This window comes from Bombus bifarius, unplaced genomic scaffold (genome assembly GCF_011952205.1).
Source record: "Bombus bifarius isolate JDL3187 unplaced genomic scaffold, Bbif_JDL3187 scf7180000007974, whole genome shotgun sequence".
NCBI lineage: Eukaryota > Metazoa > Arthropoda > Insecta > Hymenoptera > Apidae > Bombus > Bombus bifarius.
Genome location: NW_022884360.1, coordinates 2,960,170 through 2,986,053, shown reverse-complemented (window position 1 = coordinate 2,986,053; position 25,884 = coordinate 2,960,170). Strand labels below are relative to the sequence as shown.

Sequence of the window (25,884 nt, the reverse complement as noted above, 5' to 3'; positions counted from 1 at the left end):
TTGTTAAATGAGAAATTTCTGGTTTTTAACTAATCTGCTTTTCCTGTTTTGCTATAAGATTCTCTTCTTTTCTTATTTAGTTTCCGGAGCCTTATATAAGACAAAGAATGATTTCCGATGGGATTGTAACTTGTGAGATACTTAATTTTGTATTAAAAATTTCAGCGGCTTTTATAAAGCTATTTTTCAATGAGATAAGCGAAGACTCCGGAAGGACACACTTTATCTACTTTTCAATAGGATATACATATAATTACTTTTATTACTCTTGAAACATTATTTCTAGAAGTACAAAGAATAGTTACGTATTTCGTATTTTTATACTCTGTGAAAGAACCATTAAATCACTAATAAAAATATAAAATTGTGTAAAAATCCTCAGTGTACATTTTTGAATAAGATAAGTGGAAGTCAAGAGCATGTGAATGCTCATCTGTGCGAACCAATCAATTGTTGTGCTCTGTGCGGTCCACTCATTGGTCGTTTTGACGGATAGAAGCCAATCTGGCGTCAAAGCAACATGGAAAATACCCTAAAAATACTCAATTTTATATTTTCATAACTTTTGAGTCAATAGATTCCGCATCTTAAAACTTACAGTTTCAGATCCTACATGTTGGAAATGACAAGATTGTCAATAGTTAGACAGTAATTCTTAGTCTTCTAAAGTAAAGTCTAGCCATCATATATATTTCTAGGATCAATGTCTAGTAATTTTCTCAAGTTTCAGTCCAACAATCGACAATATAGAATAGAAGCGTGGTAAAAACAGCGCTTGCGTGCCATCTACTAAAGATGGCGCCTTGCGGTATTCTACCATTTTAATCCCGCTAGGCCGGCAGCGTGTGTCAAAACTACTAGCACTGAAAGTCAGTCTTGTTTCATCGTCTTCAACGAATATGCCTACTTAAAGCAAGCAGCCGCGATTCTCCGCTTATTAGTGCGAGTCTCTGTCTTTTGGTGTGCACAAACAAAGTAATATAAACGATCCTGCGTGATCCACCTTGTGTCTTCTTCCTCCATCAACTTGTTCTCAAACCATCACTTCCTCGGCCCACTTTATGGTATGTATTCTTAATTCTTACCTTTTTTACAATTTTTTCGCCATTCGTTCCAAAATTTTGTCCTTTTCTACGAAGCTTATGTCATTCTTCCTGTGCTAAAGTATCCGTCCTGAATTTTAACTTCAGTGATCCAAAATCAGTTGTGAAAGTTCAAATCTGATGCATATCGTTTATTAAATATTTATTTCGCTGTTTTTCATATGTTTCTGTTTGATTTTCGCTTGATATGTCTGATTGATTGTTTGTTTGTATGGTATTAAAATTTTTGGTAGGGATGGCGTGATACCTCATTCGATATTTTATCTTATCTCGCAATACCTTTTAGCTTATATTTTCTAGTTACATAAATATATGTATAATAATTTTCATATTTACGTTGTTTCGGGTTTTTACAGTAATTAAGTCTTATTGTATTTCAACATAACATTGCATTCCTGTTGGAACTATATTTACAGTCATTAATTTCAATCTTTGTATAGTTTTCACTTGTTTTTTTTAAATTCTTACTCTTTTCACACTTTTTATGGTAAATATAATCTCTTATTTAAATGAGATCTAGAAAAATGCTAATTTAAAAGTTAAACATTCTATTTATCACTTTTAAAGAGTTTAAGGAATTAAAATTTAAGAATTTGCATTAATATTAACATTCAGTGTTGACACATTGTATCTGCGAAAACTCTTGAGGGAGGAAACTGCTAAGGAAATCCTGGAAATAGCACTTTTTTCCAACATTGTGATAATGTAACGATACAGAATTTCATGCCGCGACTTTGTCACGTCGCGTTTGTTGAATGAAGATCTTTGCATTTCGCAAATTTTATGTTAGTACATGTTAGTTTCGAGGAAAACATTTTTCGTATAGCCGATGGATATTCAAGTTACTGAAAGCTGAACTCAGAATAGCGCGAAACTGTGGACACGAGAGTAGAGATTTAAAACACGTAACATCCATGAATTATTCCCATATCGTATAAAAAATTCTTTTTACCCTAATTTTTCATCAAATTTTTATTATCTCTTCCTTTTATATTTTATTAATCAAAAAATTGTAATTCTTTGAAATTCCCTCTAGTTTTTCGCATGTTGTGTTAAATATTGAATTTTATCGTACGAATTTTTGTATCAAAAAAAAAAAAGATCGGAATTTTACTTTTTTCCTAAACGTAGGTTATTTACACACTCGTGCAAATCGCTTAATATAGATTACTTGTTTCTGTTAACAAAGTTTGGAATTTATAAAAGTTTGTTGGACATGTGGACTATTTTTATCTGGGAGACGTTTGAGTTTATGTTATGAAATCTTAATGTGGCGTCGGTTCCTCGTAATTTGCACTTTCTTCTGCGCGCCTTGATTATTTCTGTTGCTAATGAGTTGATCTAGATTCTCTTTGTATGAAGACCTACAAAATTTCTTAAATTTGAAACTCCTTTAACTATATAATTTGTCTCGCATCTCATACATAGCTATATTATTAGCTCTATTAATTTCTAGCTTTATTAAGTATTTATGTTATCGACTATATAATTTATCTCGTATCTCATACATAGCTATATTATTAGCTCTATTAATTTCTAGCTTTATTATTTATGTTATCGACCGTTTTGTACATCATGTTTCACAGAAAATGTTTTGTCAGAATTAAAAAATACACGGTGAAACATTTAATATGAATACTTTGTACTGTATTAAAATGCTTATATAAATGTTCATTACTCGTTCTAAAAATTACCGATATACATCTATTAATCCTTAAACTTCTATCTAGAGAAAATTAAGTAACGTACATAAAAAAAATGTAAACGATCAATATAAAAAATAAACTTAGGTTTAAACAAATAAATAAACCTACATATGTATGTAGGTTAACTTAAATAACAGAATGCGAACAACTGAGTTGCATAGGATCAATTCGATAGTCGTTTATTATAGAAATTAGTAATTACCATTTCATGGGAATAGACAGATAATATAATTGCAACTGATGTTTATAATACTCTTTGTATACTTTAAATTGTTAATTAATGTGTTTCTAGTGGATGACCATGTATTTCACATGTATTTTAAAAGTATCTGAAAATAATCCAATCTTGTGTTAGAAGAACATAAAAATCGTCAAGGGGAGGTTGCACAAATGAAAACTTACAAAAATTTGATATTTGATCATCGTTTCTTGGAGTTTATCTTTTTGCCAGCATTATGTGTTGAATAAATAATTTTTTTTTACGTTTCCAAATATCTTTCGCATTTTCTGGAAGACTTGTTTCCATTTATGACACTTTTGCAATTCATATGCAATATGTATAATTGCCCTATATTTGAAACGTAATAAAAGAAATGATAGAGAAAGCTATAATGTATGATAGTAGTACAATACGTATACATACATATTCCATCGTGCACGCGTACATATATGTAACATCATGCAATGCGTGAATATAATGCTCCTTGGAATTCGAACATGTGTCTAATATACTTAGTTGCTTCAGAAAAAGTAAAAAAAGAAAAAGAAAATTTGTACGAATATTAATAGTTAATTTATTCCTTCCACGAATATCTTTTATCCATCAAAATTCTGAAATTTTTAAATCGAGCATAATCTTCCCTTCTTTTATGTTCATTCCAACTTGCAATCTATGCTAGTTTAAATTATACTAATATTTCTGTTTTGAATTTGCTGTAACAATGCTGTAACATTCGTTAATTATATTTATATCAAAGTTAGGTTAATTACGTTTTCTTTATTTCGACGAGAAGCCTGAAATGCTTTCAAAATTTTCCCACTTTCTTGAATTACATTTTAATCAAACTACACTTTCTGGAAAGGGGGTAATTTCTGCTAGGAAACCTAAAAAATGCTGTAGGAAATAATCACTTTCAGTAAATGATGTTTCTTAATTCATCCGATCCGTATTTTCATTAACTATGCTATAGCTCTACTGAACCATAGTCGATTCAACCAAAACATGGTCATCCGTTACTCCGGTAAACGATGAGCTGATCTGCGCGCGCATTGATGTCTTTTGTCTCTGGGACCACACGGGCGTTGAAACGACGTCTGTCACAACGGACATTGTTTTTTGCGAATACACGTATGCTTACGCGATGGACGTTATTTTGTAGCAGACAATGGCGGATCCAGAAGTTCTTCTTGGAGGGGGAGGGGCGAACAGTGCAAAAGTACATAAGTACATCGTTGAACGTTTTTTTATAAGATTTAAAATTTGCTTGTAATTTATATTTCAACATCTTTATCTGATGCTATAGCTTAAATAATTAAATTCACGTTAATTATGCATATAACCAACAATGGCATTATAGCTTCGAATAAAAAATCTTTTTCTTTTTAATGTGTACTTTGAAGCGCGCGGAAAAATGTAAAATAATTTATTCGTATAAATATGCATAAAGAAGTTTCTTATAATAACAATAGTTCAGAATAAACAAATCGAAAAATGTTTGTGAATCATGGGAAGAACGTTCTCTATAAAATGCATATGTATATAACACTCGTCTTGTAAACTTCCGTACAGCCTCTTCACGTGTATACAATACAGAATATGCGTCAACAAAATCCAACGTCCGTTCTACTATAAATATTTCGAGGAAAAAGTAACGTACATTCTTAGTGTGCAGTTTTCAATATATACGATAATATATTCTTATAAAGGACATCACGCAACGGATGTTGTTTCAACGCTCGTGTGACGTCTTAACCTCTGAATCTTCGGTACATAATTGCGTTTGATTATTAGATCATTCGAGTAACGTAACGGTTGAAACGCGTGTATAAGGCCATGGTAATCTCTAAATTTCGTATGTTTATATGAATTTCATTCCGATACTATTTGGAAATGTTCGATTAGTTTCGAGAAAGAATGACCCTACTACAAAATGCGTCGCGTCGATGATGCGGATCCTTGGTTATCCTTTCGCTTGCTTTTTTACTTTCCTACATATGTAGAATAATTCAGTAGCGTATCCCTCTCAGATGTCTTTGGAAAGTATAAATATACGAATGGATACACGTTAAAAATATAGAACCTAAGCAAAGACCCGTCTCAACCACTGAACATGCACTAAATATTATGCATTGGATATTTAATACAGTACGTTCTGTACAATTGGAAATGTTGGAATGCCTGAAAAGAAACGAAGAATAGAGGAAAGTGTTTCGGACAAAAGTTGTATGGTATTGAGAGGACATATTGTGCTTTTATATATTTGACTTTGCGCCGATGACCTTCAAACGGATATATCCATTTTTTTACTGTAGCTGACATATAGACGTCTTGAAAACACAAAAGCTTCTTGTGCCTTTAGCACCATCCGTTTCTGCTTACAAACAAAACATCCAAGTTTGATGGAGCGGTGCAAGGAATTAGATAAAAGTAAATGTTCGGAATTGACCGAATGTTATAGAAATACTAAGAAACTGTGGTCTTATGTTTCGGCAATGGCGTACCAGGAGTAGCATTATGAAAAACATGTTTATGTGTTTCGGTGGAACATATCGGGTAACGAATTTGAAAGTTCATATCGATAATTGATAGCCGGTGCGGAAGACATAAATTTCTAATGTTTTGAAGATATCTGAATTCACCTATAAGAACATATAACGAGGAACGAAGATATCCATTTAGAAGTGTGCCGTATTTTTTCAAATATTTGAGCGTTTCCAGTTAAATAGTACGTGCTGTATATGTATGTGTATTTTTGCACTTTTGAGTTTCCCATAAATACATGAACATTCGCAGTCTAGTCATTTCATCATATTTTTGAAGAGCGAGAATTCTTAATTCTTTCTATTTATATAAGAATAGCGATTAATAAAATTATAGTAAGAGTGGTTATTATGCAACTGATTGAAAGTTATAAGTACACAATAATAGATAAGACGTATAGAACAGGCGATAATGAAACACGAAAACATTCTATTCCTAGTGATGTTACAAAATACATCAATAGAAAAGTAGCAACATATTTGAAAAAATGATTTTAAAGAGGAATAGATTAGTGTTTTATTTATAAAAAATACGACGAATATTGAGAAGAATATTTCAAAATTGCATTAATTAATACAGAAAAAATTGAAGATGTTCAATGTGAATTTTTAGGTTTTATATAACTTTAGAACAGGCTTGTACGATCATTTAACGAGTGTTCGTGGAATTGTGTTCCATTCGTTTGAAATATAGCGTTTAATGCTGTCGATTAAAATAATTGATTGGAAATTAATAAATGCAAATTATATCTTACATTTAAATATTTTATATCCGCAAATAATTAATCCTTGCATCAGTTGCTATTAAAGGATCATAATACATAAATTAAAATGAAGAGAAATAAGTGTAATTTTTTGTGTACATGTATTGATATTCACTCAGTGTAACAATTCATAATACTTGGAAATGTTTGTTTTTTGCATATATGATAAATTTTCTCTCTTTGCTCGTTAATATGCAAGCGACATGGTAATCGTCTGAGAAAAAAATGTGCTACGTAAAAACGACATTTGAAATACAAATTTCTAACTACGACTTATTTACGTGTGCAAGTCAGATTAAATCATCTTTTCCACATAAAATTACAAGTATTGACCTTTTTTAAATTTATAATCGTCGTATGTTATATTAGTACATATTATGTAATTGACACGTTCGATAAATCTTATTCCGTATATCTTATTTATTATCATGTATGAAAATACCTCTTATGCGTTTATACAATACAACTGTAAAATATTACGTAAGTTAGATTATTTTATAAGTGCACCTCTGCAAAGTTAATAATTCTGACTTACACTCTTTTGTTCGTCCAGCAGAAGAATATACGGCAACCATTTAAGAAACATAATAGTACTTCTACAAAAGCTATCGTTTCAAATTATGCTTCTCGATGTAAAATCCTATCTTAATCGCCCTGTGTCTCTCCGTTGTTTTCTTCGTTTCCCATGTTTCCTCTGTTTTGTCAACGGTATTGAACTGGTTCGCGCATATACAAGTCATAACATTTGCTTGTTCGTACGTCAAAAGCAGGCAACATTAACTTCTAAACATTGAATTCTATGCATCGCGCGTTATCATTCTCGGAAAAATGTGACACAAACATATGCTGAAATTCCTGTGCTTCACGTATCCGAGGGCATCAATTCGCAATCGCGATTGTACGTATATTTCCAGTGAATAACGAAAGCATTTGGATAACGTGAGAATAACGTAGGAAATAATTCATCGTTTAAACATGGTATACACGATGGACTGCGATTTGTCGAAACAAACTGCACGTATACAATGGAACTCGATTTATTCGAACTCTATCTACCATGAATGAACATCGTCGGAATGCGCAATTTATCGAATTCAGCTCGTCGCTGAGCTTCTGTTATTGCGCTAACCGTTCGCGGCGTACCGCTTATCCGAACTAATGACATTCGTAAAACTAATCGTAATGCGTCTTCTGTTAACCCTTTTAGTGCCGAACAACGATATATCGTTGTTAGCAACGCTTGTGAAAAGTGCCAACGACGATGTATCGTTGCGTATGCGATGCCGCTTTGCTATTCGCATCGCGAGACAACTTTATCTTAAACTAAATTTGTAAAACGTTATAAATGGTTGAATTTCTCTGCGGAAGTCCTGTGTGAGATATTCCATAAATTGAAAAAATTGCTTATGGGTTTAACTTTTTCTTATATTCCGCGATATTTGATACCGAGACTGTGTATACGCCAGTGCCATAAGATAAAAATCCGATACGGGAGATTTGCTCGAGACCGTAGTCACAGGTTTTAGATAAGACTGTTTAGAACAGAATATCTGCTTATGTTTCACAAAATCTTGCATCGACAGGACGAGAGTAAAAGTTTTGGCGGGCTTGTGCGAACATCGCGCACCATTTGTAATCTGTGCAATAAAGGATTACACGGTGTATACATTAGTGATCATCGATGCTAAGTAAATTATTTGTGTGAGTAATAGTAAGTAAACATTACACATTTTCAATAGCTATAAATGTTTATAATAATGTTAGAATGTTATTTCAGTGATGTTATACTAGTTTATTTGTTCTCAAGCAAGCAATCCTCACGCTTATTGCGTATCATGGCATTATCATTTAGTTTTGTATTTTAATATTAGAAATTGTGTTACATACAGGGTGGTTGGTAACTGGTGGTACAAGCGGAAAGGGGGTGATTCTACGCGAAAAAAGAAGTCGAAAATATAGAATAAAAATTTCTTTTTAATTTTTCCATCGAGACAACGATCTACAGTGAGATCCGTTATAACGAGACGCGATAAAGTGGACGCGTACCGAGCGAAAATTCAAAGTCGATTTTCTCGAAAACAAAGCCTCCAACGAAAAATTTTTATTCTATATTTTCGACTTCTTTTTTCGCGTAGAATCACCCCCTTTCCGCTTGTACCACCAGTTACCAACCACCCTGTATAATTGAGAATACAGTATTTATGCTTTATGCTCTACGTGTTCTATATCAAACTATGACCAAACCATGTTTCTTCTTATTTGTAAGTACTGTACTTATAAAAGCGAACTGATTTTTCCATTTTTCTTAACGATTTTGAATAAGTATTATTAGTGTGATTTTCAACAAATATTGAAATACAATTGGCATTAATTTATTCTCCCCTTATTTCATAATATGTTCCGTTTTGAATTTTGTAAATATCATTCTTACATTTCTTGTATAATCTTTTTCTCAAAATTTGCCAATTTACATTAAAGGTAAAGTACAGTTGTGTTATGTATTATGATATATATTATACAGGGTGGTTCGTAACTGGTGGTACAAGCGGAAAGGGGGTGATTCTACGCGAAAAAAGAAGTCGAAAATATAGAATAAAAATTTCTTTTTAATTTTTCCATCGAGACAACGATCTACAGTGAGATCCGTTATAACGAGACGCGATAAAGTGGACGCGTACCGAGCGAAAATTCAAAGTCGATTTTCTCGAAAACAAAGCCTCCAACGAAAAATTTTTATTCTATATTTTCGACTTCTTTTTTCGCGTAGAATCACCCCCTTTCCGCTTGTACCACCAGTTACCAACCACCCTGTATAATTGAGAATACAGTATTTATGCTTTATGCTCTACGTGTTCTATATCAAACTATGACCAAACCATGTTTCTTCTTATTTGTAAGTACTGTACTTATAAAAGCGAACTGATTTTTCCATTTTTCTTAACGATTTTGAATAAGTATTATTAGTGTGATTTTCAACAAATATTGAAATACAATTGGCATTAATTTATTCTCCCCTTATTTCATAATATGTTCCGTTTTGAATTTTGTAAATATCATTCTTACATTTCTTTTATAATCTTTTTCTCAAAATTTGCCAATTTACATTAAAGGTAAAGTACAGTTGTGTTATGTATTATGATATATATTATACAGGGTGGTTCGTAACTGGTGGTACAAGCGGAAAGGGGGTGATTCTACGCGAAAAAAGAAGTCGAAAATATAGAATAAAAATTTCTTTTTAATTTTTCCATCGAGACAACGATCTACAGTGAGATCCGTTATAACGAGACGCGATAAAGTGGACGCGTACCGAGCGAAAATTCAAAGTCGATTTTCTCGAAAACAAAGCCTCCAACGAAAAATTTTTATTCTATATTTTCGACTTCTTTTTTCGCGTAGAATCACCCCCTTTCCGCTTGTACCACCAGTTACCAATCACCCTGTATAATTGAGAATACAGTATTTATGCTTTATGCTCTACGTGTTCTATATCAAACTATGACCAAACCATGATTCTTCTTATTTGTAAGTACTGTGTTTATAAAAGCGAACTGATTTTTCCATTTTTCTTAACGATTTTGAATAAGTATTATTAGTGTGATTTTCAACAAATATTGAAATGCAATTGGCATTAATTTATTCTCCCTTTATTTCATAATATGTTCCGTTTTGAATTTTGTAAATATCATTCTTACATTTCTTTTATAATCTTTTTCTCAAAATTTGCCAATTTACATTAAAGGTAAAGTACAGTTATGTTATGTATTATGATATATATTATACAGGGTGGTTCGTAACTGGTGATACAAGCGGAAAGGGGGTGATTCTACGCGAAAAAAGAAGTCGAAAATATGGAATAAAAATTTCTTTTTAATTTTTCCATCGAGACAACGATCTACAGTGAGATCCGTTATAACGAGACGCGATAAAGTGGACGCGTACCGAGCGAAAATTCAAAGTCGATTTTCTCGAAAACAAAGCCTCCAACGAAAAATTTTTATTCTATATTTTCGACTTCTTTTTTCGCGTAGAATCACCCCCTTTTCGCTTGTACCATCAGTTACCAACCACCCTGTATAATAAAAAATATATAATATATTACAATATACGCTTAGGTACAATTCTTTCGGCCGCCACTAAAAGGGTTAATGATCGAGGAATGGGACGTCTCTCCTTAGCACGTTGACTGACACGTCACCCGTATTCGGGTGACAGCAAAGTTTCTGATAGAGCCGCGTATTCGGATGACGCTTATTTGGTTACTTGAAAAGGATCGCCGTAGGTATTTGAAAAGATATTCCACAGGAAGTAATAAAACTATTGAATTGTTGTAAAAGTAATACGAAAATGGTTTATTAAGAAAATTATTTAGAATGTAAAAATTCGAAGCATTCTATACAAAGCTGAGTTTGGTCGGGACAATTTGGATAACAAGTTGTTGTTTTCTTTAAATTCTCCCGTGTCTTTGATCCGTCCGTTCGACGTCTTTTATCCGCATAGCATAGTTTGCACGCGCGTCGAATGTTTCTTCCGGAATTATTTTTCCGAACGGCGATATTATGCTGACTCCGTCGAAGACAAGGATTTTTTGTATTTTCAGACAACCCTAATAATTTTCCAGCTAATAATTCTCTAAATCTTCTAATATTTACGTCCTTCCTTGTTGCAATCTTCTGATACAAGTAAATATATTATTTCGTCATCCACGAACAGCTCGAACACATCATATGGATTGACATGGCCAGGTAATTGCCTAATGAGGCCGTCTATCTTGGGGAAAGGAAATGATTTCTGCCAACCACTAAATTCATTTCATTCATCAAATTGAATTGTACTTTCCTCGGTATCATCAGTTCTTCTTTCTTCCTCAATGACCAATTCTTGTAAAATCTCGTCAACAGTATCTTCGTTACGTTCAGTGTCACTACGATTACGCTTATCAATATCCGAATCAGAATCAGACGATGTAATTCTATTTATATTTTTATTTCTAGGAAATCTGATTTCTTCCTCATCGCTGCTATCCGAATTTGTATAATCCTCGTAAAAGCCTTCTTCTTCACTGCTATTTGACTCACTAAGAAATAAGTTCTCCATTTCTCTTTTCGACATTGTAACGAATTAGGGTATAGATTTTAAGTTCTCTAAAATATCGGTGGGAGTACCTGGCAGAGAGAGTACGCTTGGTACAGCGGCACTCGTGGCCCGAAGGAGATTTCATTGAAAATACGCGCGGCAGTCAACGTGTTAAACTTATTGCTCCACCGCCTATGTATTCGAATAGGTGAGTATAAATTCAGTTATACGAACATTAGCTCCTATCACCTATACGAACGAAGAAACGATAGTGGAAGAGAGAGTTAGTGGGCTCCTATTATCCGAACGATTCAGTTATCCGAATCGCCCTGCTTGTCCCGAACTGCGTTACTAGAAACAGGGACAAGTTCGTCCCTCAGGTTCCCCCACTACCGTTCTATTCTCCTCATCGCGTCTACAACTATCGTTGTAGTTGTATGCAGACTGTCGGCAAATGCGGGCGGGAGAGGAGAGACGGGTGTACAAATAACGTTGCGTTGTATAGACGCGACGCGGAGAGACGCAAGAGCGAGACATGCGACGTAGGGGTAGAGTGGCAATGGTAACATCGAGGGACACTTGTCCCTGTTTCTGGTAACACTGTCATCGAACGGTTTTAATAACTGCCATTGTACTAGCCTATAGTTTTACTCGTGTTAATATTCGAACACATAAATACGTAAATAATTTCCTCCTAACAATAACGTATAATCGTACGATAGATTTTTACCGCAAAAATTATCTTGTTTTGCACTTTTATTTTCATGTCGCAACAGCTTTATCATGTTCTGTATTTTTAATTATTTTTTATGTTTATTTTATCTGATAACAATTATTCGTAATATTTTTCGTCCTTACTTTCACAATGAGTATCTTTAAATTCCATTAGACACGTTTCAGATAGAAACAGAACATAAAATTATGCATCTATTCGTCTCGTCTCTTTTGTATTCTTTGACCTGTTTATTTCATTATTATTATTATTATTATTATTACGAAACGATTTTAATACAGTTACATAAGATGGAATAAAAATCATGATGATTATCTTTATTATAGAACAGAACGTTGTTCCTTATGTAACAATGAAATGTTCTTTTATCGAAGTAAATTCTGTTTTTTTCTTCGTTAGATTTTATTTCTGAAGAAATGAATTCAGATTCGTTTTATAGATTAATAACGATATTACTCGCTAGTAATACTTTATGTTTTTGTAATTTTTATATAACTATCAAGAAACAGTAATTCCACGATTTTAAGTAATTATATATCGCTCATTTACGTTACGTATCAAGCAATTCTTATTCTACAAAAATGAAATAATCTTATTTATTTATGTCTAATACAGCCTTTTTTATCTTCATATTTGACCGAAAAATCTCTCAACGTTTTTAAATTCTTATAGCTTATTTTCTTCCATTAGTATGTATTATGTATTCGGAACTTATTGACTTGCAAATTAATTCGCAGACTTAATTAATCCGCAGAAAAGTAAAATTATTTCAAGGGTATTGACATCGAATTTAAAGGTAAAGCTATGATACAAGAATTCACTATAAAACAGAGTAAATTCTATAGTAACTGAATCTCCTGTTGCGTGCACGAAATAAATAATCGTTTAATGATTATCGCAATTATAATGCAATTATGATAACCCCATTTGTCAGTATGTAATTATCCATTTATATTATAAATGAATTAACTCTACACAGCGAATTGAATAAAATACGTTATTTTACCTGTTCACAATGGAAATGTCAGTTGTGCTGACATTATTCATTCTTCCTTCTTGCAAATCGGAATGTCGGTTGTGCTGACACACTGTTTCGAGTCTCACAAACGTACCTCGCTATATGCATGCGAAAATACTTCTTTTTTAGTTAATGTAATGTACTTGACAGTGTAATGAAAATTATTTTCTCGCAAAGTCAAACGAATCTCCCTTAATTTTCATTACATTAAGTAATTATTAGTAAAACTGTATGTGTTCAAATAAAATCGAAGTTTGTTAAAACTAAAGAGGCTTATTTGTTCGAAATTGAATAATTGTCGAGAAAAAGTCGAAAATATGAATTTTATATTTAAAACTACTAACGAGATATATTTTCCACTATATAGGTGGTCCATGCTACTTAGTCTGTAATTTTCAAAGCGTGTTCGAAATATTATTTATTTCTTATATTTCTTTAAGTATTGAATTATCGAGTTTCTGATTAACATTGCTCAACAAACGACTTAATATTTCGAAAAAAAAACTTTATCGAACAGCGTCAAGAAGTTTCTCGCCTGCACCGAACATAACGTTTTTACGTACGTTGATATTGCTACAAAATGCGATAGCCAACGAATATTTTGATAACGGCATTGTTAACGGCCACGTAGTGACCAGGGACGTGCCCTAAAAGTTATGAAATTTTTATGGTCGGAAGATGAAACATTAGATTTTAGTGCGCGAGCAGTAACGTATTTTACAAATACAGATTCGCAGTTACGTCGTTATTGCATTGGAATGGCGATATGTCTGAGTCATAGCTTATCTTTCTCGTTATACGCGTCACACGCATATGACGCGATAGTTGCTTTCTACAGCTCTCAGCGTCACACGTATGTAGACTAAAAGGTCTAAAAATCGCTTGTACTCAAACATTTACAACTATTAAACATTTTCTTTTATTATATATGTCGGAGATGAAAGGACAGCGGGGCTTTCCGTCTAGAATGTTGGGAGAACTCCTTAAAAACCTTAAGTGTAGCTATAGTGAAAGTCTGGACTCTAGGGTATTGGGATTTTTCACTGTCCTTTCATCTCCGACATATATATAGAAATATATATCGTATTACATTACAGTATATTGAGAATGTTTTTTTTTTTTTTAATTAATGCAGTAAAATCGTATATTGATGGAAAGTGGAAATACCGATATGGCATTTGCTTTAATTGCAATTAAAAATGACGGCTCAACTATAATTTCTTTTCGATGATTATAAATTATTCTTAATATTCATAAATTAGCCCGTGGACGGCGACTTTTTCCGTAAACGGCGGTAGCGATATGTTGAAATAAACTAATCTTCAATGCTTTCTCATAAACTCGGTTCTTAATTGCCGAGTTAACAGTTGCATCATGGCGGCCCTACTTAAGAGAGCGCGCGCGGCCGTAGGTGCAGTAAATTTTTTTTTTTTTTAAATATTTATTAAAATTACAATCAATTCTCGCGTTGAGAATTTTCAGTAATTTTTCTGGCGTGGTGCAGTAACATGGCTAATTATTTATAAGTTAATACTTATTATAGATAAGTATAATAGGTGCAGTAAATGACATCCAAATTCTTCGTGGAGTTTATCGAAAATTTACTGTTCAAAACGATTGGTGGATTATAACAGAAAACGGTTGGATTATAACAGAGGAAAAAAGAAAAAAATATTTATTTAAAAAAGAATAGAAATAAGAAATTAAATCATATCATTTCTCGTGGAATTCCTTAAAATGGTCGATACAATAAACTGATAAACCGGTCAAACGTGATCTTCCACATCTGAAGAATATTTAGCATACTTAGCATATTGGATGCAAATAGATTAAATTAATTTAATCGGAATCCAGAACTGTTTATAGCTACAAGTTATGTAACAGGTAAACAATTTTTTTGTAACTTCAGCTGCCAAAACTCTAAAGATCTAAACCTGGAGGAGAAAACATGTCAGAATGAAATATCATATATTTTTAAGAATAATATTTTTGATGTCACCTTACGTGAACTTCAACGTCATACGAACGTATATCAATTTTTATATGTGTGTCCTGTAACTCATGCATGTCGGATATCAACACCGTGGTTTATATCTCTATCCTTCCTTCGTTCCTTTACCAGTTATAACAACGCTGGCTATTACATACAATGGGTTAAGAAAAAGAGACAATTTCCTGTAAATATACCTCCTTCTATAACTGTTCAAATAAATTCCTAACCTATACCCAATTAGTGAATGGCTATCGTTCACGTGTATTCGCACTCGAAATTTGCCTGATTCATCGAACCTATGCTTAGTTTAATCGTGATCTCACAATCCGAGCCTGTCAAGTGAACGTACGATCGAAAAATGGAAGGGGAACGAGTCGCGTGAGAATCCCAACTTGTTGACATTCTTGTTGTTGATAATAGCTAGATGATACTTGCCAGATCGTTTAACCTCTTGCCCTACGGCATCGCGTGAGACTCGCGATATGATTCACGGTTCAAGGAAACAAGTCACGTTTGTCAGTGATATATATTGCTCATTTGTGCCCACAATGACATTATTGAAAATTTGTAGTTGTTGAGTTAATAACATACAGAGGAAAAAAAAAGTTGTTGGTACTTTTTACGAGTCGAGTGTTGTAAGTGAGGTTATGGAACTTACCGTACGAGAAGACTTGGGCCGCTATCGCATTGTGGCGTTTCCAATTAATGTGCGTATCTATCTTTGTAATTGCGATAAGCCTCTCAAGAATAATTTATAGTCATCGAAAAGAAGTTATAGTTGAGTCGTTACTCGCAACTGTAAAGCATATCGGTATTTTAACTTTCCAGCAATATACAATTTCATTGCGTTAACTTGCAACGAGGAAAGAGAGGGAGAAAACGAATTTTATTGGTCGGTTTAGCGCATTTGACTCCCGTCGTACTTTCAATTGTCTCCGGCAGACATTTTCTATTTCCACATTAGCGTCAATTTGGAAACGTTATTCCTAACGATAGATAGTGAAACAAGCGTTACTCAAGGGCAATTGATGATCATCAAATTGTTTCCAATTTTCAAAACGAATTCTTTTGGAAATGAGGCCTTCTTTCAGTGAAATTCGTCCTTTGGAAAATACTATCTTCACGATAATAGTAGTATTTTTACTATCAACTCGAAGCTATCGTAAATTCTATTAAGTGTGACATTAATGTAGATACATATATATTATCTATCTTATTAATAACAGATTTAACATATTTTGCGATAAATTATTCTATATGATAAGCAACTCGTTTTCCTTAACTTCATTTTATTAGAATATATTTCGATTTATCAAACACATTTACATAAATGTTCAACGTTCGCATTGAGATTGATGAGATTCAGTTCAGAAATTTTGTTACTTTCACTTTTTTTCATATGCTGATAGATAAACCTAATTGGAACGCGTGTAATTGGCGCGTAATTGAAACCACTTCGATTACTGGTCGAGAAATGTTTCAAATAAAAGTTGGATGGTTTCGAGGGGAACGTAATTTGACGCGATTAATTTTTCCGTAGGAGGATGCACAGAGGACACGCGTATATGTCAAGTTTTTAAGTTGTTATTGCGTTTTCTTTCTCGCACATATAGATTCTTCGATGCGTTCTACGTTAAAACATATTACGAAATCTTATGAATTGTTAATTTTTGAAATATTTCGCCTTAATTTCTCTTTCACGTAGAATGTTCCGAAGAATCGATAAATATAATATGTACACATAAATATGTAAAAAGAAATATAGCACCGTTTACAGAAACGAACTTGACCTTTGTACGAGTTCCACGCATCCTCCGACAAAAAAACAGCCATAATACGTTAAATTATGTCCCGCCGGAACCGTTCAACTTTCACTTAAAATATTCTTCGGTAAAATCATAGTCCTAAAAATAACTGCCGATGTATCGATATCGAGTTTCAGATTTCAAGATAATATACATTTAGAACGACGCACGAAAGAAGCAAGAATTCATTTATTTATAGAAACGTAATAATTATAGGAATAACAATAATCGTATTGATAAGTGAGCTGCGTAAGAAAATGAAAATGAACTACGTGTCACGATGTAGGTTATCGTTCAAAATGAATATTTTCTCTAGAGGTGGATAAAATTTTGAATGGAAAATGCGAGAAAAGTGTGTCTGGATGTTTAAAGGCTGTTAGCGCAGTGAAAAAAGAGAAAGGAGGCAGAGAGTGATTAGGAAAAGTGGGTCGTGGTGTGAAATATTATGTGAGGTATACCACGGAATAAATTAAGATAATAATTGTAAACGAGCCTTTAAGCACATAGTCTTTAACAATACAGAGTTGTCGTTCGTCATTTGTGAATTTGTATTACAATTTTTCAACGTTTATATCGACGATTATTATATCAACGGTTTTCAATATTTATATTATATATATATATATATTTATTTATTTATTTACAGTTTGTAATTAAAGATGTCACCGACAGCGATAGAATTATTTATCGCTTGAAATTTTATCGGCGCTATAGTAAGACTTAAGTTGGTTAGTTTTCGGCCATTTGAATATTAAATTTGAATATTATAACATTTGATTATTAAAAATTAAAAAAATAGCTGGTTTCAAATAATAAGATAGATAACCTTGACAGTTTTAGCATATACAACCTTATATAGAATCTTCCTTTGAAAAATAAAATTTTCATCCTGCAGAGTTGCGATTGACATCGAAACAAAGTTAAAGATTTAATATACTGTCACTCTTAGATAACTTTAAACTTAGAAAATAAAATTCTAACGAGTTTCTGCATGTGCAAATTACTACCTATACTCTGAAAGATATATACAATATATATTTTTATTTTCCAATGGTGTTTTTTTTTTTTTTTTTATCAGATTTGCCATTTTATTTTCATAGAGTATCAAATTCTTCCACTTCGAAAATGAGTTCTAAAAAAATATTATTTGATATTACCTATCGGTGTAAATTAATGATTTCCCCCTTGGTATGATGAGACTAGAGTATATTCACCGAGGGGAAAACCTGCTAGATATTAGACTCATAAATTTGTTTAAAATCTCCTACGTACTGTCAATTTGCTGTTCAGAACCTACATTGTATATATACGTAATATATACGTATACGTAAATAAATGAAAAATTGCATATGATTTATTTTTATATAATTTATATAATTACGAAACTTTAGTTATTTCATTTGCTTGTTAGTTACTTTAACTAAGCTAAAAAAAAGCTACTCATAAGAAAAAGCAAACATTAACAAGTTACCACTTTAATAACATAATATCTGTATCGAATATGATACACCGGACGCCAGTCATTCTAAGCCCCACGTTTCGTAAATAATTCCGCTCGATTTCTGAACGTTTTATTTGTCATTCCTGAGAGTATTATAACACGCTACACAAATAACTTACAGCGTACTACAAAAAATATACTTTATGTATGTTGTGTTGATGTATAGGATGTATAAAATTCTTTTAATTTAAAAGTCCAAGCTTATTTTTAATAGGCAAAAATTAAGCATTTTTAAAATTGTATAAACTGTGGCATATTGAAAAAGAAACAGCGAATTTATAACAAAATGCAAGATATATTTGTCAATATTACCATTATATATAAAACATTTTTTCGCATTTTCAATAATTAAACAAATAATACAGCTGTATTATAAGAATTCATTAATACGTACTATATCTGCAATATATTCTTACACGTATTATTTTTACAAAGAAATATGTATTTCAATACATTTTTTAATACATGATGTGTACATAATTTATGATGATGCACCCTATGAACACATTATTAGTTTTTTATCGTTATGTATTATTGAAGAAAGCAAAAGAAACAGATATTCTAATTTCTAATCTAGTTGAAAGCTAATTTCCCTTAAATTTCTTGAGAAGTGAGTTTGCAACGATTATTCCCGCCATTATTCGTTATTATAGAAAGCAAAAGAAGCAAGAATTCTAGGTACTAAGCTTACTTCGTATTGTTTGAAAATCGCATTAGTGCAGATAATACCAATACTCTGATGCAATATTTTCGCGCTGGTAAATGTAGAAGAATAGTCATCCAAGCCATATGATAATAATAAAGAAAATAGAAAAGATTTCGTAGACGCTAAGTTTGGCGCCTCCTACGAGACATCTGGCGACTTTTAGTTGAACTTTCGAAGACTAGTGTGCCCGCGCTTTGACATGCACTGCCGATTATAAGTATTTCAATACTTCTAAATCATTATAAATACTATTTATTGTAGCTTAAAAATACGTACAAAATTTCTTCATAATTTAATTGTACGACAGGTTTTTTACAAAAAATTATCTTATTTCGTTTGCGTTCCGCAAAATTTTGAAATAATTATAAGAAGCTTTATAACGCTGATAATAAGTTATACTAGAATACATGGAACGATAGAGACAGAAATCTATATAGACACTGTGTAACGTCACTACTCGTCCAGAGTGGTACAAATGCTTTTAAAATATTAAGGAAATGTTAATACATTACAAAAAACGACAAATAACAAATTTAATAACACTACTCCTAAATAAATATAACATTGCAATTCAATAGAGGTCACTGTACAGCGGTATGCTTAATACATGTCATTATGGATTATTTTACATACGAAATGAGTACCACGTATAATATTGATCTTTAACCTAATAATCGAACTGTTCTTTAATTAAAAACTTTTACAATCGTGAAATTAAAAGATAATGCATGCAAACCAATTTTAAGTACCGATTGTAATTTTTCCAAATATATATAAGTATGACATAATTCGTTATAAGAATTATATCGTATGTGCGTATATATAAATCGAATATATCATACGTACGTATATCGAACTCTAATCTCAAGGGAAGAGCTACGATCTTCGAATTGTGAAGGATTTGTCTTATCGAATTTTTCGAGGAACAAAGAGAAGAGACAAATTCAAATTTTAGAAGTGAATTATTTACTATAGATCCTCCCATAACCAAACAAATAGTTAATCAGCTTGACTTCTAAAGAGTGATGTATCAAACGTAATGTAATTTGTTATTCGAATTTTTATTTTCTACGATACTTATACATAAGCAGTTAATTTATTTCATTTAACTGGAAACTATAATTCATTCGAGTGATTATTTGACGTTGAAAAGGAATACTTGAATATGTAAATAAAGTAATATCTAATAATGTGCATTAATATATATGTATGCATATTCACTCGCTTCTTGGACTTTCAAGAGTCATAGCTTATACAACGTACTTCTCTATTTGCGTATTTTAAATTTTCGCATAATTGTTTTAAAATTTGCGTAATAAAACGCGTACTTGACAAATTTTCAAACGCCATTTTTTCAGGAGTGGACGATTCTATGAATAAATCATATTCTATGTTTCCGACTTGTTTTCACAGGGAGTGCAAATTTTATATTTTATATTGTTTTATTTGTATGATGTATAGATAACATGAAAAAGGAAATAGTTCTGGATATTTGAATTTTACTATGATAAATTTATCACATAAATTTATTAAATTCATATAATTTTCTAAAATGCGAAATATCATATAATAAGAGGATTTATAAATTGAACTACTTAGATCAGAATTAGAGACATAGATAATTGATTGACATAACAAATATTAAACTTTAACGTTGAAACCAATTCTAAACCACTGAAATTGATTAATAATAATACATATATAATAAAATATATTGTACATGGTTATTGCTGCAAAATTAATATTTGCAGTGTAATTGTATAGATTCTATGTAATAAGAATTACATACACGGAAATCTACATACAAATGAATTATAAAACAAATATTTCACCAATTAAGTAATTGACAGTATATTTGATCAATCATTAATAAATTGATGATTATATAATCTGTGGCAGTATGCATAAATAAACAAGCCAAGTGTTTAGGTTATTAACTCCACGCTCTTTTTATAGGTGATAAATATAGAAGGCAATAAAACATCATTTATTATTACGAGCTCGTATAATAAATGAGTTATGAATATAAATAAGAAAGTAATAATATTTCTTTGATATAATGTTGGTTTTTACTATGTTTTCAAGCTAGTGTTATTCTTAACCTTATTACCGCATAGCAATTACTATCACATTTTCCTAAACGATGGTATGCTGTTTCTATGCAAATTGCTTTAATTTTCACTTCACTTTGTACAAACTAGCGAAATTGTTTTGCATACTTGCTCGTTCGTTTTTATAATTTGCCTGCTGTTTCTATTTGCATATATTTTCTACTTCTAAGTTTACTATAAATTGCATATTAGCATATCCAATTAAATTCGGCGTTTACTTCTCACATATTGCACGATCTATTAGATAATGGTAGTTTGTCATAAAATGTCTATTTTCGGTGATTCGGAAATAAAATCGAATATTTTTAAATATCAATACTTCCGTGAGACTCGAATTCTTAAATTAATCATCGATTATATTTTTGTATTGCTTTCGAAAACTTTTATAAACTTTGTACCGTAGTCTTTCGATTCTTATCAAGGAATTATCCGACTATATCATTAACAGAGTAATATATCTAATCAGACTCGAAGTACGTGCTGTACAACCAAAATTTATCCTGTTGCGAAAACTGACACCGTAGGTGTTTGAACTTCGCAAAAGATTCCCTGGGGGATTGACTTCTACTAAGAGTGGAAAGATGACCTTGAGAATGTCTTCGTAGCTGTCGCGGCTTCGACCAAATATTTATTTCATCTCAGCCTTATCTCAACCGAACCAAAATGCTCTGGAAAGTGTATATACGATCCTTAAGTTCTGCGAATAACTTCTCTAAGAAAACAGAAAAAAGAAAGAAAAAAAAAACGCTTTGTCTTCTTGCGACATCATCGTGAACTTAACACGTGTTGTCAACAAGCGATTGCATAAGGGTTTCGACTTACGTAGAATAAGCTCCTGCCTGGTTGTATCACCTATTCTAAAACACTCTACATGTATATTTAACTAACAAACATGTGCCGATATCGATGTGTCGTCCGATTGCTGAAGAAGCGGGATAATCCTTGTTGATATGGCATGTAATAAAAATAATAACTACTGTTACGCACAGATATGCTGCGCGATTCGTTATATAGAAAATTATACATACCAAGTCGTAGTTTCTTCTTATGCTCATGCCACATTGTGGATTTATGCTTTTATTCATTTATATCTTTAGAAGCCCTTTATCCTTTGTTTGCTGACAAATATTCTTTGTCAACTTCTTTATTCGGTAACAAATACTCTTTTACGCAGTTGCTCTTTCGTTTGAAAATAAATATTACTAAAGAAGGAAGGAAAAGGGAGATTCAAAAGATTGCCGGTTGGTGGCAGTTCTCAATCATCGTAGCGAAAGCGGAATGAAAAAATTGGGGGAGTAGCCGATATTTCTTCGTTGTAGCATACCTTACTGTATCTTATTTATAATTTATCGTTTGCAAGATTTGTAATTTTTATTTTAATTTTCTAGATTAAAAAAATGTCTGAAAGATTGTTTTCTTCTCTGTTCCAGTCAATAGGCGACGGAGGCAAGAGGAAGTGTAATTTCTTTAACTCTTCTGCGGCTAGCGGATAGAAAAAGGATACTTCAAGATGAATAAAGTGGATTATATGGAGGTCACTGTACCTAACTATTCGTATGTCTTCAACTTCGAAGAGACATTCATTCATATGGATACTAAGATATGGATGACAAAGAATTGGACAAACTGTTTTTACTATTGTGGCATTTACATGATCCTAATTTTTGGAGGACAGCATTACATGTCGAATAGACCAAAGTTTGAACTGAGAGGCATACTTGCACTATGGAACACACTGCTTGCAACGTTCTCTATTATTGGATTTACTAGAACAGCGCCAGAGTTGATTCACGTGTTAAGGCATTATGGGTTTTACCATAGTGTTTGCATACCAAGGTGATTTCACTTCTCTATCTTATTCTGCAAAATATTCATAATAGTTTGAATATTACTTATTAGTTAGATATTATCATGGAACCATTTCTTATATTTGATATTTTAAAAGTCTTACTCAAGCGTAGAATTCAATGCTTGAATGTATATTTAATGTATATGAAATGTATTGAATGTGTATGAAAATGTACCGCGGTCTCGACATCCCCAACATACGAATATCTGAAAAATTTCAAAGCTGGACAGTTTGATCTAATGCTTGCATATTTTCTTTCCAGCTTCATCGAACAAGACTGTGTGTCCGGTTTCTGGACGTGGATGTTTGTCTTGTCGAAGCTTCCAGAACTTGGCGACACAATCTTCATCGTGCTACGGAAACAGCCACTAATCTTTTTACATTGGTATCATCATATAACGGTTCTTCTCTACTCGTGGTTCTCATATTCAGAATACACAGCATCAGCCAGGTGGTTTGTCGTAATGAATTACTTTGTTCACTCCATAATGTATACATATTATGCTTTGAAAGCAATGCGATATAGACCACCAAAGGGGATCGCCATGCTGATCACTACGCTACAATTAGCACAAATGGTTATTGGTTGCCTTATAAATATTTCGGCTCACCAGTACCTGGAAAGTGGCCAAATCGATTGCCACATCACGCGTGTCAACGTCAAACTTAGTCTGCTCATGTACTTCAGCTATTTTGTACTCTTCGCTAAATTTTTCCAGAAGAGTTATCTATCTAAATCTAATAACAAAGTAGGGAAGAAGGTTTACGCTAATGGAACAGTGGAGTATGACAAGCTCAAGGTTAATTAATGCACACTACAATTTTTGAAAACTTTTTCTATAGACCTTTTCCAGGAACATTCCTTGAAAACGCTTTTCAATAAGATTTCTTTCAAAGGCGTTATGGAAATGCATTTCAAGAAATGGCCCTTGAAAATTTTTTTTAGGAGTCTTTGTTAATTCAAAGTCGTAAAAACTGGTTGTAGTAGAATGAAAGTGGTGAGAGGTGGGGTGGAAATTACTTGAAAATATAGCACATTGAATTTTACAATAATATTAAATGTTGCACAGTGAATTTAGTAATAAATTTCATGATAACTTGTTTAACGCGTCTCACGCGTTAAACGCGTTATTATAGAATTAATGAAAGAAGAAGGAGCTTCTCCTTAGAGACGTCTTGAAACTTTCGTTTGTTTAAGGACGATTTCAAAATAAATTTCTTGGTGAACTTTTTTCTTTACGCTTCTTTATGAAGTTAGCACAAAATTTGGTAGAACGAGGATGGAGACATAATATTTAAAAACATAGTAGGAATGTATTATTTAATATTGAACTATTTAATAATGAAGAAAGAATATTAGATTTGAACGAAATTCGTCAACAAATAATTGATATATTCTTATTACATTTAATATGTTTGACATATTTATTGTTATGGAAATGTATAAATATGTTGAGATATCATAAAGAATATATAATGATCTGCATATGCAAAGTATGGATAATATTAAAAAATATATATCGTGATCGATCTTTCGTAAGAACAGCCGAAATCTTTTTTTACATTGCTCGAAAAGAAAAGAAAACAAACACAAAGAATTGTTCCCAAGTCTTGTTCTACCGGAATAACGATAAAAAAAAAAAAAAAACGAATTACTTTTGAAGAAGTCAGAAAGTATGGAGAAAGAAAACCAGAAGTGAAATTTCATTAGGCCTACCTCCAGAACGAGCTAAGATATTCTTCGTAGAAAATAGTAAAACAAAACGATAGGTAATAATCGAAGACCGAAATCGTAATCCCAATTGATGACCATTTAAGAAATGAAAGAAAATAATAAAAGAAAGAAGAGGATTTATAATTACTATTTTCTATCGTGACTATTTTGTGCTGCTAGGAATAATAAAACGGGCAGCTTGCCGACGTCTTTTTACTTTCAAAGTGCAATCAGTCTTATAGAGAGTGTTTACTCCTTTCGTTTATAAATATTTATATCGCATAATTTATTTTGTATGAAACTTTTGTACAAATTGTTATTTATATTTATATTGATTTATTTAAATCATTGCTAATAAAAACACTTTTGGCATGTCATAACGAACACAACTACAATCTTTATTCAAGTCATTGGGTGTGATAAATCTTCAAATAATAAATTTAATCAAGACAAGGAAAGCAATAGCGATGGATTCTCTTTCACATAATTTTGTATCATTAACCGGCGTGGTACGGACAACATGAGCCAATAACTAGGATTAATTCTAAAGTCAATCCACGCAAACATTTCAGAAATGTTTATTATGTATCAAGTATGTGGTATATGGTATTGTTATGAAAAATATTAAGAGCATTCTGCGCAATATACCTAGCTACCACTGAACTTTTTCGTTAATTCTTGTAAAAGGGATGATTTTCGATTATTTATGTAAAGAATTGTTTATGTCTTAGGCGAATCAATGATCTGTAAGCAAGAATTGAATGGATACTTTCTGCAGGAATGGCTGTTCTTTGAAAGATGAATTGTTGTCCGATTCTAGTCGCATAGTCAGGACGAAAGCATTTTTTAGCTGGAATGGAAATTAAATTAACGAATTCAATTTTCAAAACGATTATTCACGCCGCTGATCGACGCGCACTTTCATATTTCACGTTTTTTAAACGCTTTCCTTTTCCACATTTTGTATGATACTTGATTGGATGCAACGTTTTGTTCTTTTTCTGATTTATTACATTCTTTTTAATTCCTTCCAAATCGCACAAAT

General features: G+C 32.1%; 2 protein-coding genes across 3 annotated transcripts; one reads left to right on the top strand and one right to left on the bottom strand.

Moving 5' to 3' along the window:
* Positions 1–782: 782 nt before the first annotated feature.
* On the top strand, positions 783–25,868 carry LOC117216915 (elongation of very long chain fatty acids protein 6-like). Of its 2 annotated transcripts, none has more exons than XM_033464081.1 (3): positions 783–1,064; positions 22,707–23,112; positions 23,388–25,868. In XM_033464081.1, exons 2-3 carry the CDS (start codon positions 22,787–22,789, stop codon positions 23,932–23,934), a joined length of 873 nt encoding a protein of 290 aa, XP_033319972.1. In that variant the 5' UTR covers positions 783–1,064; positions 22,707–22,786; the 3' UTR covers positions 23,935–25,868. The 2 variants fall into 2 exon arrangements, with proteins under 2 accessions (XP_033319972.1, XP_033319973.1); XM_033464082.1 differs by lacking the exon at positions 783–1,064 and adding an exon at positions 8,012–8,034.
* Positions 10,629–12,377, bottom strand: LOC117216918. The gene has a single exon (XM_033464086.1). It carries the CDS (start codon positions 11,443–11,445, stop codon positions 11,146–11,148), a length of 300 nt encoding a protein of 99 aa, XP_033319977.1. The 5' UTR covers positions 11,446–12,377; the 3' UTR covers positions 10,629–11,145.
* Positions 25,869–25,884: the final 16 nt, after the last annotated feature.